The following is an 18,609-nucleotide window of genomic DNA, read 5'->3' as shown; positions in this document are numbered from 1 at the left end:
GTGGTTCCAAGGGGGCAAAATTGGAGGTCGATTCACAGTGGAGTGGAGGGTGTCCAAGCTATAGGAATGGAAGACTATTTAGGTCAGGATCTTAAGGAGCCAAGAAAATAACTTTTATGATAATCTTTCTGTTTTCCTAGGCAATTGTCATAATTGTATAAGAGAAAGTGAGTAATCGTGGACCTTCTGGGTAGGAGCAGAACTGTGATTCATTCTAATAGTGAAAAGAAATGATATCTTAGGAGCCTTTCCATACCTGGAAATGGGGAAGTAACCAAAAACAGGCAAATTGAACTTGGAAGTATGAAATGGCAGAGGGAAAAAAAAAATTGTCTTTTCTGGTTAATAGTCTAGGTGCCCTTGGCTTGCTTTTTCCTCTCCCTATCCATCAGCGAGCATCTCAGCCCTGAGGTGATCCACGGTGTTCCATTGAAGGAACAACACCCATTTTTCTACCTTGCCTATTTTCCTCAGGGAATCTAGTTCTATAATTTAAGTCTAACTAAAAACAAAAAGTCACTAGGATCATAATGCAACCCTTTATTTCTGTACCTTTGTTTCCTATGCATTTAGGAAAGTGGCTGGATGCATTTAGCTTACTAGCAAAGTCATGTGTAAAAATACTTCCTTTTTTAAAAAAAGGGTTGTAGGGAAGATCCATGTTTAGTTTTTTGAGGAACTGCCAGACTTATGCGCAAAGTAGTTTACATTCCCACCAACAGCGCAGTAGTGGTGCAGTAGTCCCCCATCCCCCTGCCAGCACTTGTTATTTAAATTCATGGGCTTAGCCAATTTAATTGGGGTGAGATGGAATCTCAGAGTTGTTTTTCATTTTCTTTGTTGATTTTCATTTCCTTTATGAACAGGGATGTTGAACATATCCTCATATGTTACTTTGACATTCTTACTGGTTGTTCTGAGAAGTCTCTCCTTAGCTCCCTTGCCCATTTAGTGATTGGTTTATTGGCTTTAGGAGGGGTTATTTTCTTGAGCTATTTACATGTGAGACCTTTGTCGGATATATTGTGGGTAAAATTCTTCTCCCAGTCTGTTGTCTTTCTACTTTAGTAATGGGCTGGGATTTTCTTGGGCGCTTTGCCTTTGGTGTCCCCAGAGATGCATGGGCAGGCTTTGGGGTCCAGCAGAGTGCTGTCTCTGCCACTGTATCCAGTGGTGTCTATGCAGGGATGCACGGAGGGTCTTTTATGCCTGGTTAGGCACAAACCATGGGCTGGACTGTAAGCTGTGTCCTATTCAAGGATGTTCAGGCAAGCTTCTGAGGGGATGGCTGGGCATAGACCCCTGGTGATGCATCCTGTGGGGGAAAGCATAGTCAGCTAGACACAGGCCCCGGGTGCCTATGGGCAGGGCATCCTAGGTAGGAATGCCCCAGTGGGCTTTTGGCGCTTTCTGAGCACAACCCCCATTCTGTGCAGGAGGAGATTTTCAGGAGTGTATGTACAGACTTTTGGGTCCCGCTGGATGCAGACCCCACCCCTACCTCTACCCCAGCACTGTAAGCAACTAGAGGTGTCTAGTCTGGAAATGTAACTTCGGGCTTGGGGGCCTGTGGGCAGCCAGTGGTGTCCCACTCAGGATACATAGACAGGCCAGGCTGGGCACAGATGGGGGTGGGGGTCAAGCAATAGTTCCTCTTGGAGGTAGAGATGTGTGATTTCTTTTAGAGGCCCTGCTGTGTCTGGCAGTTCCCAGGGTTAGAGGAACCGCTGAGACTGAGACCATTTGGAAAATAGATTCATGTATATTTTATTTTAGAAAAAAACAAAGACTTTGGAACGAAAAAACATGAGTTCAAATTCTGACTCTAGTGATTCAGTAGTTTGTGCAAGCCAAACAACTTCGTTGAGCCTCAGTTTCTCGGTAAAGCAGGGACTATACTAATCCTACCTCTCAGAGTTGGCATAAAGGAAGCAAGTTAGATGTTTCTTAAATAGCAAGTAACTAGCAAGAGAGTTGACATTTAGTAAAAAAAAAAAAAAAAAACCACCTCACTGAATGTTTGATTCTTAGTGGCCAAATAAAAGGAAAAAAGTCCTAGAACATGTTTGCATGAGTTAAAGCCTAACAGCAAAAGCGTGAATGTATTCTTAGTAACTAAGTGGGAATACTCACTCTCCTCTCTTTTCTCTATGCCTGGAGGGAAATTACTTTGGCTCCTTTCCAATCCCAGGTTTCTAAAGGGAGAGGTTAAAAAACAAAACAAAACACAGTCAAACCATAGTGCAGAAGCACATGACACATGGCAGCTTGGTTTGTAGTTTGTGTTGGTTGTTGAGTTGACATTTATTACTACTAGGAGTCGGTAATGGTTTCTTGTTGCTCCATCACAGCTACTGAGCTAAGATCAAATGTTTGCTCATGAGTGCCTATTAGCCAGGGCCACTGCTTCTTCAGTAGGTGGAGCAAAGGCTTTCTTTCCTGGATAGGGCATTCTGTGGTCAGTGTACAAGAGTTGCTGTAGCAACTCACAGCTGGGCTCTACCGAGCAGAAACGTGCCACGATTTCATTGATTTTGTTCATCTAAGTGAAAAACAGACTTGTTTGGGTTTTGTTTAATTAGAAAAGGGGAAAAATGGATTTGCAACTTTCTAGCCAAGGCAGGTCTCAACTTCGATGAAACTGTGAAACCAGAAAATTCAAGTGTTTTGAAGCAGCAGGTATTGTAACTATTCTAATACTGGAGATGGGAATTGGAAGTTTGAATCAACTGTCTTTGAGCGGGTCATTGGTAACTCAACACTTTTTTATTACATTCTAGCTAAAGTTAGCATTATTACAGAGAAAGGCTATTTTCAACAACATAAGATTAAGGTGGCAGATATTTGATGTATAAAGTAAGCTAACTGCTTGGGTGTTTACTTGAAAAATCCTGCCGTATGGGTGGAGATGGGAGTGTTTGTTGGACCCAAGGCCTCTTGCATGTTAGGCAAATGCTCTTCTGCTGAACTACAGTCCTAAAACCTTAAATTTAATTTGGAGATATTATGGCTTTACTCAAAAAGTGCAATTCTAATTATAAAGTAGTAATTTTTTAAGGTAAGTTCTTACTATATTGCCCAGTTTGGTGTCAAACTTACAACCCTCTTCCCTCAGCCTCCTAAGTGCTATAATAACTGGTATGTGCTACCATAACTTAGATTAAAGTAGTAGTCCTCATTAATCCATAACAGAATATTAAGAAACTTAAAAATTGACTTATGTCATGAAAAAAATCAATCTAAAGGGGGAAAGGGTGATCAGTTATGCTTGGTAGAAGGAGTATGTGTTATGGCCCCAAGTGCACCAGCTGCCATTATTGGTGCAGAGTAAATAATGAGCCTCCTAATGGGCTTTCTGGAACTCTAGTCAGGTGTGACTAAAGCAGTAACACTGGGAACACTTAATTGTATGTGAAATCCAGATAAGTGCAGCTGACTCGCAGACATATGACAAGAAAAACCTCTCTACTACATAATAGCATCTGTGAGATAAAAAAGCTCTTTGTAGATGTCATTGCACCTTTTAATTAAAGTGAGGTGAGAATAAATACAAAATAATATTGACTATCACTCATTTGAAAATACATTTACGTCTTGGTAAATAGACCTAGTTTGTGGCTGAGCTTAGTGTCTTCATGCCCTATCTACTTATTTCCGTGGATTTTTTCTTTCAGTCTCTTTTTGTATTTTACATGGAAAATAGAAAAATTATGAAGTTAAAGCTTTAATGTCTGAGCTAGATGTAGTGGCTCAAGTGTCTAGTCTAAGAAGCTATATACCAGGAAGATCTCTGGTTCAAAGCCACTGTGGGCCTGTACTTAGCAAGACACTGAATAAGAAGAAGGAAGACATCTAGGTCAAAGTTTGTTTCATATCTATAGTTTGTTTACTTAAAGAATTGGGTCTAGGGCTGGGAATATGGCCTAGTGGCAAGAGTGCTTGCCTCCTACACATGAAGCTCTCAGTTCGATTCCCCAGCACCACATATATGGAAAACGGCCAGAAGGGGCGCTGTGGCTCAGGTGGCAGAGTGCTAGCCTTGAGCAGGAAGAAGCCAGGGATGGTGCTCAGGCCCTGAGCCCAAGGCCCAGGACTGGCCAAAAAAAAAAAAAAAAAAAGAATTGGGTCTATTTTTGACAGTCTTATCGGAGGTATTCTTACTGGTGTATACTCATGGATTCCCATTGGGTATAAGATCCTATAAGATGTCATAGGCAATCATTAGAATCATAAACTAGCAATCTTGGGCTGTGGTTGTGGCTCTCTTGCATTGCATGAATGATACCCTGGGTTCAGTCCTCAATACCACAAATAAGTTCCACAATATAAACAAAAAACAACAACTGTGTGTGTTTAGCAGTGTGTAACCCTTAAACAATTTTAGCAGAAAAGAGAGAAGAAATTGAGCCAGCTATGACAATGTAAAACTTGCTCATAAGCAGAGAGACAATCTGGTTCATGCATTGAGAAAGGGTAGACTCCAGGGCATCATGAGCTATCAAAGGACAGGTTTAAAACATTCTGTGAATGTTCAAAAACAGCTTTGTAGAAAAATCTTTTAAAATAAAGGTGAATTATTGACTATATTCGGCGTAGATTTTTCCATAGCTTTGCTTGTTCTATAGGTCTCAATTTACCACTAAGAAGCACTCCTTAGAAGCAGGTGAGAAAACACAGCGCAGGGCCCAACAGCTCCACTGGGCATTGATGAAAGTGAACGAAGCAACTCAAGGGTGGTGATGGGAGGGAAGGAATGAGAAAGGGAACAGATGATCCCAAGCAAAAGGAAAGAATGGACATACCACCTGATCTGGAAGAAATAGTTTTGTTGTTAATGTTCTTAGAGTTCATAAACTTTGTAGATTCAAATGATCTTCATCACTGTGAAGGTTAAAATGTGTACTGTGAAACTTGTGTAGTTACTTAATCTCAATGAATTGAAAAAGAAGCAGCAGCACACCTTAGCTGGCAGCAGTAGTTCAAGTCTAATTCCAACTACTTGGGAGGCCGAGATTAGGAGTATTGTAGTTCAAGACCACCCCTGGCATGCAAGACCCTGTCTAAATAGCTGGCCACAGTGGTATGTGCCTATTATCCCAGCTGTGGGGGAGGCTGTGATCACATTATTCCAGGTCAGCCATGCAAAAAAAATACACAGAACTCCAGCTCAATGGAAAGCACTTGGGTGTAGTGGCACCGGCGTGTCACCCCAGCTATGATGGAAAGTCTAAAATGTAGGTAGAACCATGTTTAGGCATTTGCCTGGCCAGGAAGTAAGGCCCCATCTCAAAAATAATCCATGCCAGAAACAGCTGGAAGCATGGCTTAGCAGTAGATCACCTACTGAGCAAGCAAAAGGTCCTGAGTCTAAACACAGTGGGGGGACACTCCTTTACCTCTCCTCATGCTCCCTTCCAAATCTGACAGAGCTGTCTCAGGTATTTGTACTTAACACACTCGGATTTCCCCTCCCAAGAGACTGAATGCTTTGTGAAAGCAAGGTCTTTTCCTGCTCACCGCTGTAGCTCAATCACCTAGTACAGTACTTGGCCCAAACATAGCCTCAGTAAATATTTGATAATTACATGTATTATATGAAAATTACTGCCTTGGACTAAGCTCCTGCACCTGTCCTAACAAAACAGACTAAATATCAAAGCAGGCGTTACTCACACTATAAAATCACCAAACTAAGACATTACCAGACCTTTCAGGTAACAGGAGAGGAAATAGACATTTTCCTAATGATGAAATTCCCTTTGCTTTAATCACTACAAAAATAAAAACTGGGGCTGGAAATATGGCCTAGTGGTAGAGTGCTCGCCTCATATACATGAAGCCCTGGGTTCACTTCCCCAGGACCACATATATAGAAAATGGCCAGAAGTGGCGCTGTGGCTCAAGTGGCAGAGTGCTAACCTTGAGCAAAAAGAAGCCAGGGACAGTGCTCAGGCCCTGAGCCCAAGGCCCAGGACTGGCAATAAATAAATAGATAGATAGATAGATAGATAGATAGATAGATAGATAGATAGATAGATAGATAGATAGATAGATAGATAGATAAATAAATAAAAACTGATGTTAGCCAGTAGTCTATTGTTTTATTTGGCTTACAAGCAAAATAACTGGGTTTTGTTTTGTTTTTGTGGGATGGGATTGAAACCAGGACCTCACACATACCAGGCAAGCACTCTACCACTGAGATGCATTCCTAACTTAAGTAAATTAACTTTGAAATGAACAGTCCATCTTTCATTTTTGCTTTCTTTGTTCCTTTTCTCCTCTGCTCCATCAGTTGGAACACATTCTATTTCATGGAATAAAGCACTACCCAATTCAAGAATCATAGAACCAATTAAGATATTTAAATGTATTATGATTTGTTTTTCAACACATTTCATGGAAATATATTAACCTTAGGGTCTTTTTAGACTTGTTGGCACTGCTGTTTCAAGCACTAGTTCAGCTGCTCTATTTTTTTCACCTTTCAAGGATGTGTGACCTATTTTTACACAGCCACTGGTTAAGAATAGCCTGATATTACTTGTTTGGGGCAGGGCAAGGATGACTTTCACAGACAGCAGACACACAGAATGATTCTTTGACTTAATGATCTATTCTGAGGAAGAATTTTGAGAGCCAAGAGTTTTTTTTAGTTACATATTGTTGTTTGATTTATTCATGCCGCAAATATTTACTGATCTCTACTAATCAAGTGTTCATCTCAAGGTACTATGATAAATTCCATGGGAGATTCAAGGACAAATTAAATATTCTTATTTAATTGCTTATAGTCTGATAGGAGAGATGAGACATGTATATAAATATAACAAAAAGGAAACCATAAGGCGATATAGAGGTATAATGACAACTACAAATACTCCAGAATTTCTTGTCTGCTATATATTTGTACTAATCTGATGACAAACTTCTTTGGGAGTTGGTCTGTTTGTGTTTTCTTCACCCTCCATCATGATTTATATAGTTTCCAATTTTTTTTTTTGCCTGGTAGCCATATTGGTCTACTATTCTTCGTTAGGCTTGTTGATTAAAGATACTGATTTAGTAGATTCAAATACATTCTGTCCACAGCCAGGGTATAGCCAACACCATCTTCAAAGGCATGTGAGAAAAGTAGGTATGAGACAATGAGGGAAATGTAGGGGGTGGAGAGAGGGAGGAACTATTAGGTGACTTAGACTATTCCAGAGTACCTGTTATTGACGTACAGAATTATGTAAATAATTGCCACTTTTTTTTATGATTTTAAGCCCCATCCAATTTCCTCACATGTCATCTTCAAACTACAATTCAAAAGTTATTGGATTATCAATGATTTATTGGATTTCTGTGAACGTTGTGTGTGTGTACATGTGCACGTGTGTGCACGCCAGTGCTAGGGCTTCAGCTCAGAACCTGGCTGCTGTCTCTTAGCTTTTCTCTCAAGGCTAGTGCTCTACTACCTGAGCCCCAGCTCCACTGCTAGCTTTTTGGTGGTTACTTGGAGATAAGAGTCTCACAGACTTGTCTGACAGGGAAGGCTTCAAACCCCGATCCTCAGATCTCAGCCTCCTGAGTAGCTAGGATTCTAAGAGTAAGCCACCAGGACTCAGCTTCACTACCAGCGTTTTAAAACTGATTCAAAATAGCACTGAAAAATATCAGAGTACTTCACATTAGTGGAGATAGCTAATGTTTTGAGAAGCTTTGTAAAGGCCAAAATAGAATTGCCTTTCTATTTTGTTTTGGGTGTTGAGCATTGAACCTTCCATCTTGCATATCCTAAGCACATACTTTACTACACAGCTACATCCCCTGGTAATGGGGTAATTTTAAATATATCCCTAAATATTGTTTGGAAGAAAAAGTTAACTCTTGATAAAAATTCAGAGAAAATTGAAATGTATTGTGAATAAAAATAGGAATACTCCCATTCCCCCAGTCTGGCATGTAGCAATCGCTTAGTTTTATTCACGTGGGGTTGGATGCATGGCTCGGGTGGGAGCGTGCCAGCCAATAAGCAAAAGCAAGCATCAGATACGGAGTTCCAGTCCTGTTCTGGGACAAAAAAAAAAGAGAAATATTCATAATAGCAATATTTGTGTTTTGTACAGATGAAAGTCCTATCAATGCCATGATATTTCCTGTTTAAAGAATATGATTTAAAAATATTAGATTACTGGGCTGGGAATACGGCCTAGTGGCAAGAGTGCTCGCCTCATATACATGAAGCCCTGGGTTTGATTCCCCAGCACCACATATATAGAAACGGCCAGAAGTGGCGCTGTGGCTCAAGTGGCAGAGTGCTAGCCTTGAGCAAAAAGAAGCCAGGGACAGTGCTCAGGCCCTGAGTCCAAGGCCCAGGACTGGCAAAACAAACAAAAAATTAGATTACCTACATTAAAGAAATCTTTTCTCCTCCAATAGGCAAATGAATATATTCAACTTGAATCCTTTAGCAAATGTCCACATTCTACCTCTATATAGAATCTAATCAAGCATGGATCTTATGGTTAGGAAAGAAGTCTTGCAACTTATTTATAGATAGTTTTATAATAGACTTCCCTGCCTGCCTGGCTTTGAAATGAAATCCTCAGATCTCAGCCTTCTGAGTAGGATTATAGGCATGAGCCACAAGTACTACAACTTTTATGCACTTTTCATATTCTGTTCAACAGATTTATTTGTAGCCACTTTGTTCTGGGCTATGGTCAGAAATAAGAAATGAATGGTATAGAGGCAAGGAAAAGAATGGAATTCATTATTTGAGATTCATTAGGGTCAGGTCATTCTCACTTATAAAATGTATCCACCACAACAAATTACTAAAATTGCTTAAACAGTTAAAGTTAGAGATATTGGTTTATCAGAAGAGACTTACTTACAAAGTAACTCAACCTAATCATAGTTAAAATAATATACTTCTGACATGACTTTTTAAATTTGATTAAGTGAATTTTAGAATAGACTTTGAAAACATTTTAAGTTGTTTTTTGTTAGTTAATGTTAATGTACATTAAATTGTAAGGTACTTCTTGGAAAAATCTATTACCAAACTAGTACTGAATGTGAATAATTTCTTGCCTGAAATACAAGATTGATGTTTACAGGGCATTTATCCAGAATATTCTGGCTGAATTGGAAAGTATTTCACTCTTCATCACTGTGTTATTTAAAACTTGAACCATGTTAATACACAGGAAACCCACTTAAATTTTAAAACTCTCCTGAGAATCCTGTGGGAAGCCATACGGTTTTATAATATATCAGTTCTAGCAAAAAAAAAGTATCTTTAATATTTTAAAATACATTCAGAGATTGCTAAAATATGTAACATATGTGAAATAATAACATGACTTATATTTTAAATATTGACAAATACATGAAAAACACTATTGTCTTAATTTTTCCAAAAACGAAACCTACAAATTTAAGCCCCAGAACTCTAATACCACAGTTTAAAGAAGTGATTTCTAGGTTAGGAATGCTGAATTTTACTTTAATCTTAGAAAGAACTGATCTTCTAAAAATTTGTTCTCTTTTTTTTTTTTGCTGGTTCTGGGCCTTAGACTCAGAACCTGAGTACTGTCCCTGGCTTCTTTTTGCTCAAGGCTAGCACTCTGACACTTGAGCCACAGCGCCACTTCTGGCCATTTTCTATATATCTTGTGCTGGAGAATTGAACCCAGGGCTTCATGTATACAAGGCAAGCACTCTTGCCACTAAGACATATTCCCAGCCCCTAAAACCTTTTTCTCATTGTGTGTGTGTGTGTGTGTGTGTGTGTGTGTGTGTGTGTATGTGTTTGGTTTTGGAAGACACTTAAGATCCAAGCCATAACAGAGTAAAAAATTTAAGCTATCATTTAAAAAGGATAACAAAAGCATGACAAAGTTGAGTTTAGTACAAAAACAAAATCTTGGATTAACATTTGAAAATGTGTTAAATCCATCATGGTAATAATTCTGTGAAGAAGAACACACAACTATTTTAGTACATGCAGAAAAAGCAGTTAATGCAATTTTTTTTTTTTAAGAAAAAACAATTTTCCAAAAATTAGGGGCTGGGATGTAGCTCAGTAGCAAAGCACTTGCTAACAAGTGCAACGTCCTGGGTTCAATCCCCATTACCAAAAAAAGAAAAGACAAAATAAAACTAAATGTAGAAGCAGGTACAGGTTGTTGGTAGCTCACACCTGTAATCCCATCTAATCAGAAGGCTGAAATCTGAGGAGCCCAATTTGAAGCCAACCCAGGCTGACAAATCTGAGAGATTCTTTTCTCCAATTAACCAGCAAAAAGCTAGTAGTGAAGGTATGGCTCAAGTGATACAGCATCAGCCTTGAGTGAAAAAGCCAAGCAAGAATGCAAGACCCTGGGGCTGGGAATGTGGCCTAGTGGTAATGTGCTTGCCTCACATACAGAAAGCCCTGGGTTTGATTCCTCAGCACCACATATATAGAAAAAGCCAGAAGTGGTGCTGTGGCCCAAGTGGTAGAGTGCTAGCCTTGAGCAAAAGGAAGCCAGGGACAGTGCTCAGGCCCTGAGTCCAAGCCCAGGACTGGCCAAAAAAAAAAAAAAAAAAAACAAATGAATGCAAGAGGAGGAGGAGGAGGAGGAGGAGGAGGAAGAGGGGGAGGGGGGAGGGGGAGGGGGAGGGGGAGGGGGGGGAGGGGAGGGGGAGGGGGAGGGGAGGGGGAGGGGGGAGGGGGGAGGGGGGAGGGGGGAGGGGAGGGGGGAGGGGGAGGGGAGGGGAGCGGGGGGAGGGGAGGGGGAGGGGAGGGGAGGGGAGGGGGAGGGGAGGGGAGGGGAGGGGGAGGGGAGGGGAGGGGAGGGGGAGGGGAGGGGAGGGGAGGGGGAGGGGAGGGGAAGGGGAAGGGGTAGGGGGAGGGGGAGGGGGAGGAGGAAGAGGGAAGAGGGGAGGAGGGGAGGAGGGGAGGAGGGGAGAGGGAGGAGGGGAGGAAGAGGAGGGGTGGGGGAGGAGGAGGAGGAAGAAGATTCAATTCATAATACCCAGCACACCCATCCACAGCCACACTGAAGGCAGTATTTCTGTGTTGTTCTCAATCATGCCTGGGAGATAACTTGGAAGGATTCTCAGTCCTCAAATGCCAAAGAGCAGCTGCCCTACTCCCCAGTACCATTGATTTGAACACCATTACACTGGTGAATCTTATAACATCTTTGTTCTTTTAGCTACAGATGATTAGGTGTTTTTTTGTTAAAACAGCTTAACGGCCTCCCTGCTGCTACAGAAGCTGACAGGCACCCTGAAAGAGGAGACAAATTCACTGAATGTTACAGATTGGGAGTTGTAAGAACAGCTATCTGGCAGCATTTTCATAAACAAGGCTGAATGTCTCACAGTGATAGAGGCCACCAGAGTGCTTATCAGTTTAAATTCTGACATTTGTTAAAAATAAAATTATTGCTTTATTTAGTCAAGCATCACATTATTAAATTTTAGGTTCTTTAGAAACACTTGTGCCCTCACTGATTTGTTTTTTAAGGGGCTTAATCTACTAACCTTTACTATAATTACTGATACATTTGAATTTATTTCAACCATGCTTGGCAGAGTTGTTTTGAATGTTCTAGCAGGAGAACATAGCTGAGTAATCCCCTTGACCAAAGAACCATGGAGCAGCAAGGGAGGACGGGACCTCCCGGCCAGCCAGACCAACCACATCAAGCCATCTTACCATATTGTGTTTGTTTCATTTCCCTTCTCTACTCCTCTTTGCCTGCCTTCTGTAAGATTTAAACATCCCAACCCTCATTCCCACTTGTGTGAAAAGCTCCCCAGGACTTTCTAGCCTGCTAGTAAGACCTTCCCTAACAGGGCACAATGTTGTTCATTCTCGCTCTTCTAAGCAAGCCTGCGTTCTCCCCATCCACCCCCACTTTAGCTCCACTTCCCACTCACTGAATACTACAAAACTCTGCTCAGTCTTAGAGTATACATGTTACTCGAACACACAACGTATGATTATAATCAATAGTAAACATATGTGCTTTGTAAAGCGAAAACACTACTACTGAAGTTTCTGAAGTGAAAACCCTTTCCTGCCCTAACACACAGTAGGTGCTCAATAAATGTCATCGATCCTATCCCCCTACCCCAGCGCACAAGTAAACAACGGCTTGTCTCAGCCGCAGTGCTTGCCTCTGAGTTGGATCTATTTCAGTACAGTTGTCAAGAGCAACTTGTCTTGATCCGCACACTGTACTTGACCGCATAGCAGGCGAAACGATTCAGGATTAAGTGTTCCTGGTTCCGCACTGTGAAGTGTTGAAAGTGGTGGGGAGGGAAAGGCAGAACGGGCCTCCTGGGGGGGGGGGGGGGGGAAGGGAAGGGGGAAGCAGCCAGTCCATGGCTGCCTTTCTTGGCTGCTAGTTGGAATGCAGCCATGGAGGCAGCTGTTTAACTGTTTGCCCAACTGGAAAGAACACTGCCAAGTAACAGATATCTTTCATAACAACATTTGACTTTGGCTAAGAACAATACCAGTGCAGTTTATGAAGCTCCAGAAGCGCCAAATGTGGCAGATTTATTAATCGGCAAGTTCACAACCTAGTCTGCACATCCATGCTCATTTTCATTTGTAATAGTTATTTAAAAGAATAAATGGGCTTCCCAAGGAAGTCCCTGTGCAAAGTAGAGCCACAACTTAATTATTTGTTGAAAAGGTAACAGGTTAGCTTGAGAAAATGAAGTGTCACTGAAAAGAACAATGAAAACCCAGACATGGGGGCTGGGAATGTGGCCTAGTGGTAGAGTGCTTGCCTAGCATGCATGAAGCCCTGGGTTCGATTCCTCAGTACCACATACACAGAAGAAGCCCGTGCTGTGGCTGAAGTGGTAGAGTGCTAGCCTTGAGCAAAAAGAAGCCAGAGACAGTGCTCAGCCCTGAGTTCAAGCCCCAGGACTGGCCAAACAAAAAAACCTAGAAATGTCAGTGGGAGAAACATGTTTACATGTTTTAAATTTCTGCAATGGTGGCCCAAGAGTGACATAGCTCTTATTTGTCCAGGAGAAATGCAGGCAGCAGAAACATGTGCTAAACCTCCTGCAATGAAACTCATGGGTGCTGGGGCAGAGACATGTTTTGAAGGTCTAACAGTCTGAACAAGTGTATTGGTCAATGGGTATTCGAACCTACTTTTCTACTGGTTACCCAGTGATAATTAAATAAAAAATGACAACCGTTGAATCTGGCTGTTCCTTCAAATTACAAAATTACAAATTACATTTCCACCAAGTTGGTGAGATTTCTCAGAGAAAGATCAAGTCTCACATCCTAGGCATAAGTCTCGAAGGGAGTTAACCACAAGCTCTGTGTTCTTTTTCAATGATAAGAAAAAAAAAAAAAAGCCAAGGCTCAGCATGGATGAAGTTTATAAAATCACTTCCACAGAAAGGACCCGGCTGTTAGAGAGAGAGCTGGCCGTGCAACTGAGTGAACTGAAGTCTGAGCTGGAAGAACGGGGGCACCTTCTGGGGACCGCTCCTGGGGCTTACAGGTGAGGAGTGACAGCGAGAAGGCCAGCTCTTCCCCAGCCTCACTACCTCCTCACCCCATAACTTCCTCCAGGCCTCTGTGTTTTCACATGGACAACTGATACCCTCTCCAGTTCACATGAACAGTATGCAGCGCCTTTGAGGATACTCTTTCTCCCATCCAAGTACTCATTAGGCCCAATCCCACGCAGCTTGCCATCACAAGAGAGCAAGCACTTTTAGGGTTTGATGGCCACAAGCCAGCTGCCTTTCCCAACCTGAATGCCGCCTCTAAGATCATCCTGTACTTCCAGAAACACGAAGAATTGGGGCAATGTCTTACTAAAGAATTGGAAAACATGCTCGTACATAAATCATGCTTTAAAAAAGACAGCTCATTTTACTACTCTGTGTGTGTTGTAATTTCATGTTTGTTTGAATACATGATACAAACGTTAAAAATAGTCTGGAAAAAAAACACATCACCAACTGTTAATAGGACCTTACTTTCTTGGATGTAGAATTAGAAAGATAAAATAATAAGAGATGTAAGGTTTTAAGCTTTATTTTCTGGCTCTTCCTAGAAGTTTTCCTATGGTCCATATTATTATATTATTATTATTCTATGAACTGAATTTTAAACGCAAAACTTCTCACTCTTCTTGTTCATTCTGCTGGTGCTTTACCACTTGATCCATGGCTCTAATATGGCTTTTTGCTGGTTATTTTAGACCTGGAGTCTCATGGACTTTTCTGCCTGGGCTGGCTTTGAATCATGGTCTTTTAGATCTCAGACCTCGTAATGTTTTAATTGAATTTGACTTTCATTTTGATGAGATATTTAAAAGCTGAAATAATGCTAGGTCTTTGAAAATGACTTCTGGGAAATGAAGCTCCACTTAAGCACTTTCTGTTTGCCAGGTGCTTTCCTGGAGTCCAAGGAAAACAGAAATGGTCACTATCCACACCTGAAAATCACTTAAGCTTATTCCCCATTAGACTGAAAAGCCAACCTTCCTTCCTTCCTTCCTTCCTTCCTTCCTTCCTTCCTTCCTTCCTTCCTTCCTTCCTTCCTTCCTTCCTTCCTTCCTTCCTTTCTCTTTCATCTTTCATCTTTTCCTTTTTTCTTTCTGCATTGGTTACAGGTTTCATACACACTTGCTGAATGAGTGAGTGGATGTATGTTGGGTGAATAATGCTTGCTGACTAACCTAATGAACCCCCTTTTTGTGGGCTAAAGTTTACATCACTAATGTTCACCAGCTTCTTTTAGGTCATTCATAGGTACTTGGAGGTTACTGAGAAGACAGACAGACAGACAGACACACACACACACATACAGAAAGAGAGAGAGAGAGAGACAGACAGACAGAGACAGAGAGAGAGAGAGTTGAGTGGCCAAGCCTGTGGCCCTGTCTAATCTCCCAGCTGGCCAACATTGAGGAGACAAGCAAGCACTCAAGGGAAGCTTTCTTCTGCTTTCCTACCTGACTGCCTACTAGATGAGACTCTCTTGAGTCTCCAGACGGCTGCAGCTACCACCCAGTATTATATCATGTACATATGTTTGCTTCACAGATGTTTTTACCCCCACAGCCCTTTCAGGGCTTGCCTCCTGCTTTTTCCATCTAAGCCAAGCTGTGAGGAGGAAGGGGTGAGAGGCATTCTGAGAGGAAATCTGACAAAGTAGCTGAAAGTTGTTTAGGATTATGTGGCTAAAAGGACCTTCTAAAATCCTAGTGGTGTTTTTGTTTCTTTGTTTTTGTTATGGTCATTATTATCGTTTTGTTTGTTTTTACCTTCTTTTTTTAAAGTTTTTATTATAAAACTGATGTACAGAGAGGTTACAGTTTCATACGTTAGGCATTGGATACATTTCTTGTACTGTTTTTACCTTCTGAGGTCTTGTTGTGAGAATCTAATAGGGTCTTGTGCATGCTGAGCAAGTGCTCTAACCACTGGGCTACACCCCAGCTTCCTAGTGTTCTTTTAACATTACCACGTGCTGCCAAGTATACAAACTCACAGTGAATTTTAAAACAACTGTGGGGACTAACAGGGTCATGTGAACCATGTTATCTACATTTCACTGCCTACCACCCCTTAAAGGATTCTGGGTAGTCAATCTCTCACGCATTTTGGAGAACTTCATTGTGGCTTCCTTGCCATTGACTATCAAACCCCATCTGGAGAAACTGATCTCTGCATCAGGGGTGCTTTCCCCTGGGGCTCCCAACACCACCAAGTTCTTGGTGTGGCTTAATGTGGAGAGCTCTGTTCTTCCTGGCCCAGAATTCCACCCCTTGCTGGGACCCCCATAGCTTGTTCTGGGGATGTCAACCTCCAGGGGGAACAAATATCTGGGCCTGGGAAGTTGCTAGCACTTTTGTCACATGCCTTCCTGCCAGGGTTGTGGCAGAAACTCTGGTTCAAATCATTTAAAAAGTATTTCCTATTTGATGTTTAAGGGACATTTTTCACTCCCAGGTAACCCCAGTAAGCACACCAAAATAAAAAAAAAATCTTGTCTAAATTACAAGATCCTGATTTTATGTGTAAGGTGAGGGAGAGGCAAGGTTTCATAAACCCAGAGAGATAAGGCGACTAAACGTAATACCAGCAGAGAAGATAAAAGTCTTCACTTACGACCCTGTGTTGTCTGGAATAGGAAACAATGAGATAAAGCAAAGTGGAAGGAAAGCCCATGTGAGTCAAAAGAAAGAGAAATTGGCAAACACCAAGTATATCAAAGAAAGATTCCAATTAAGATAGAACAGTAGGGTTTTTATATAGCCTCAATACTCCAGTAGAATGTGACATATTTATTCAGAAACAAGAAATTGGGAAGACCCACAAGTTAATCAAGTCTCACTATAATTTGGTGTTTATGGATTTTTATAATTACAGCTTCTGTTCCATCTGTCTTTCTGCAGTTCTGTTCCAATACCAAAGGACATTTCTTATTTTAGAAGAGAAAGGGAACTGACACTGAGGAAAATTTTACAGGTGAGTAAGAAAGCCAGCCATTTCAATGTTATTAACTTGGAAACTTCTAGCAAGAAGAGATTACTTTTTAAATTATTTTTTGTAAGCAGCTGATGTTCTTAGCAGTGGATATGAGAACAAAGTATCCTAACATTTGCCTTAATTCTGAATAACAGCAAGCTATGATTTCCTTGGAAATATCTGGTATTGTGATATTTGAGATTTTATGGTTCCTTCGTTTGCAATGTTAAATTTGGTTCTTTGGGTTTAGGTGAACGAGGCCAAGCCGTTTGTAGTTCAGGCAGATGTCATGCAGAGGGAGCTAGAGAGCTGCCTAAGAAGAGAGTACACCCCGGAAAACTTACCTTTGCTTCTGTTGCAGGTAAGGGTAATTGTGCAACTTGACTTAAATAGAAATCTGTGAATAAGTTAGCCTTCTGGCAACTATCCAGGGCAAGTTCTTCTATACATGAGTAATTTGTAGAACTTAGTGTGCCTGCTGTTCATTTTTTTAAATCACTATTTTATATGCTTTATTGAAAGTTGACAAGTACAACAGTTAAATACAGTGACACCTTACAACTGTGTAGAGAAGATGCACAGAAACTAGGACTGGTAATTATGCCAAGTATTCAACTGACTGCTGTTCTTTATTAGAGCTTTATCATAGTTTAAATTCACTGAACACTTGCCTTTTTACTGGTGTTATGTAGCAATACACTATAGATATGGTCCTGGCCTTCCAAAGCTACTGAAGCATCTAGGGAAGGCTGGCCTCGAAATATTTTTAAAGACAATAACTACAAACCAGATAGAGAGGGTTTTTAAAATAGTATTATTGCAATATTATACTAAAAGTTTTTTTTTTTTTTTTTTTTTGGCCAGTCCTGGGCCTTGGACTCAGGGCCTGAGCACTGTCCCTGGCTTCTTCCCGCTCAAGGCTAGCACTCTGCCACTTGAGCCACAGCGCCGCTTCTGGCCGTTTTCTGTATATGTGGTGCTGGGGAATCGGACCTAGGGCCTTGTGTATCCGAGGCAGGCACTCTTGCCACTAGGCTATATCCCCAGCCCCATACTAAAAGTTTTTTAAGGACTACTTAGATATCTACCGTCAAAACTTGATAGAATAACAAGTTTTATGCTACCTTTAAACATATTTTAGAGTAAAAATTATTTTTATGTAATATTAATTAAAATTTAATGTGTATAGGGGAGAGAAGGAGAGAAAGGGAGAGGGAGAAAAAGAGATAGAGAATGGTTAAAATGTATAGGTGAATCACTTTTATAGATAAAGATCAAAGTGTTAGCAATTGGGATGTGGTTGGCAGAATAATGAGTGCCATGTCATTTTTAAATAAAAAATAATTAAAATTCTTTGCTCCCTGTAAAATCATTTCAGAGTGGTTTGTATTATGGTTCTATCTCTCATCTGACATACAAATTGTTTCTCTAAAAACTAGTTGGCAATAAATTACTATAAACAAACAAAAGAAAATGAAATTCTATTTGCAAGTCAAATTTTTGTCATTGTCCTCATTCAGAATTCTCTCTCCCTATCATTTTTTTTTCTGGCATTCTTTGCTTCTTTGTTTCTTTCTCTTTTTCTGGAATTTTTCATTACTTTGTGTGTATCCGTGGTTCTCAGCAGAGAGACTGAGTGGAAAGATAGAATAGAGACATTGTTTCTAGGGGACACAGGACAGGGACTTTGTAGTGCTGGTCTCACAGTGTTTGTTGTTCTATAAAAATATTTTCCTTTTATTTTAGAATGATACTTTTGCTCAATACAGAATTGTGAGCTGATGATATTTTCTCTTTCATCACTTTAAAGGTGTTGCTTCATTCCCTGGCTTGCAGAGCTTCTATTCCTGAACATCTCTAACTCTTTAAGCTATTCTCTTAATTATTTTGAGCTGTATTGTTATAATGTGTTATTTATATTGTTACTATAATGTATATTTATTGTGGTTTTCTTTGTGATTCTCTGTTTAGATTTAGTTGAACTTCTAGGAATGTAGGTTTATTGTTTTGAAATTTTTCAACCATCATTTCTTCAAGTAATGGGAGTAGTGGTATAACTAAGCAGTATTTAGTATGTCAAGGTCTCAATTTTGATTCCTAGCA

At 40.7% G+C, this 18,609-nt stretch overlaps 1 protein-coding gene across 1 annotated transcript in view; it reads left to right on the top strand.

The window, feature by feature from the left end:
• The first annotated feature begins 13,349 nt into the window (after nt 1–13,349).
• LOC125357064 overlaps nt 13,350–18,609 on the top strand; it is a 134,301-nt gene continuing 129,041 nt past the window's right edge. Inside the window, exons 1-3 of the mRNA XM_048353718.1 lie at nt 13,350–13,523; nt 16,434–16,506; nt 16,757–16,867. Coding sequence (XP_048209675.1) covers nt 13,387–13,523; nt 16,434–16,506; nt 16,757–16,867 — 321 coding nt within the window. The 5' untranslated portion in view covers nt 13,350–13,386. The remainder of the gene's footprint in view (nt 13,524–16,433; nt 16,507–16,756; nt 16,868–18,609) is intronic.

The sequence above is a fragment of the Perognathus longimembris genome, chromosome 9, assembly GCF_023159225.1.
Source record: "Perognathus longimembris pacificus isolate PPM17 chromosome 9, ASM2315922v1, whole genome shotgun sequence".
Classification (NCBI taxonomy): domain Eukaryota; kingdom Metazoa; phylum Chordata; class Mammalia; order Rodentia; family Heteromyidae; genus Perognathus; species Perognathus longimembris.
Note: the sequence above shows the minus strand (reverse complement) of the source record. Positions and strands in the feature narration are given on the sequence as shown.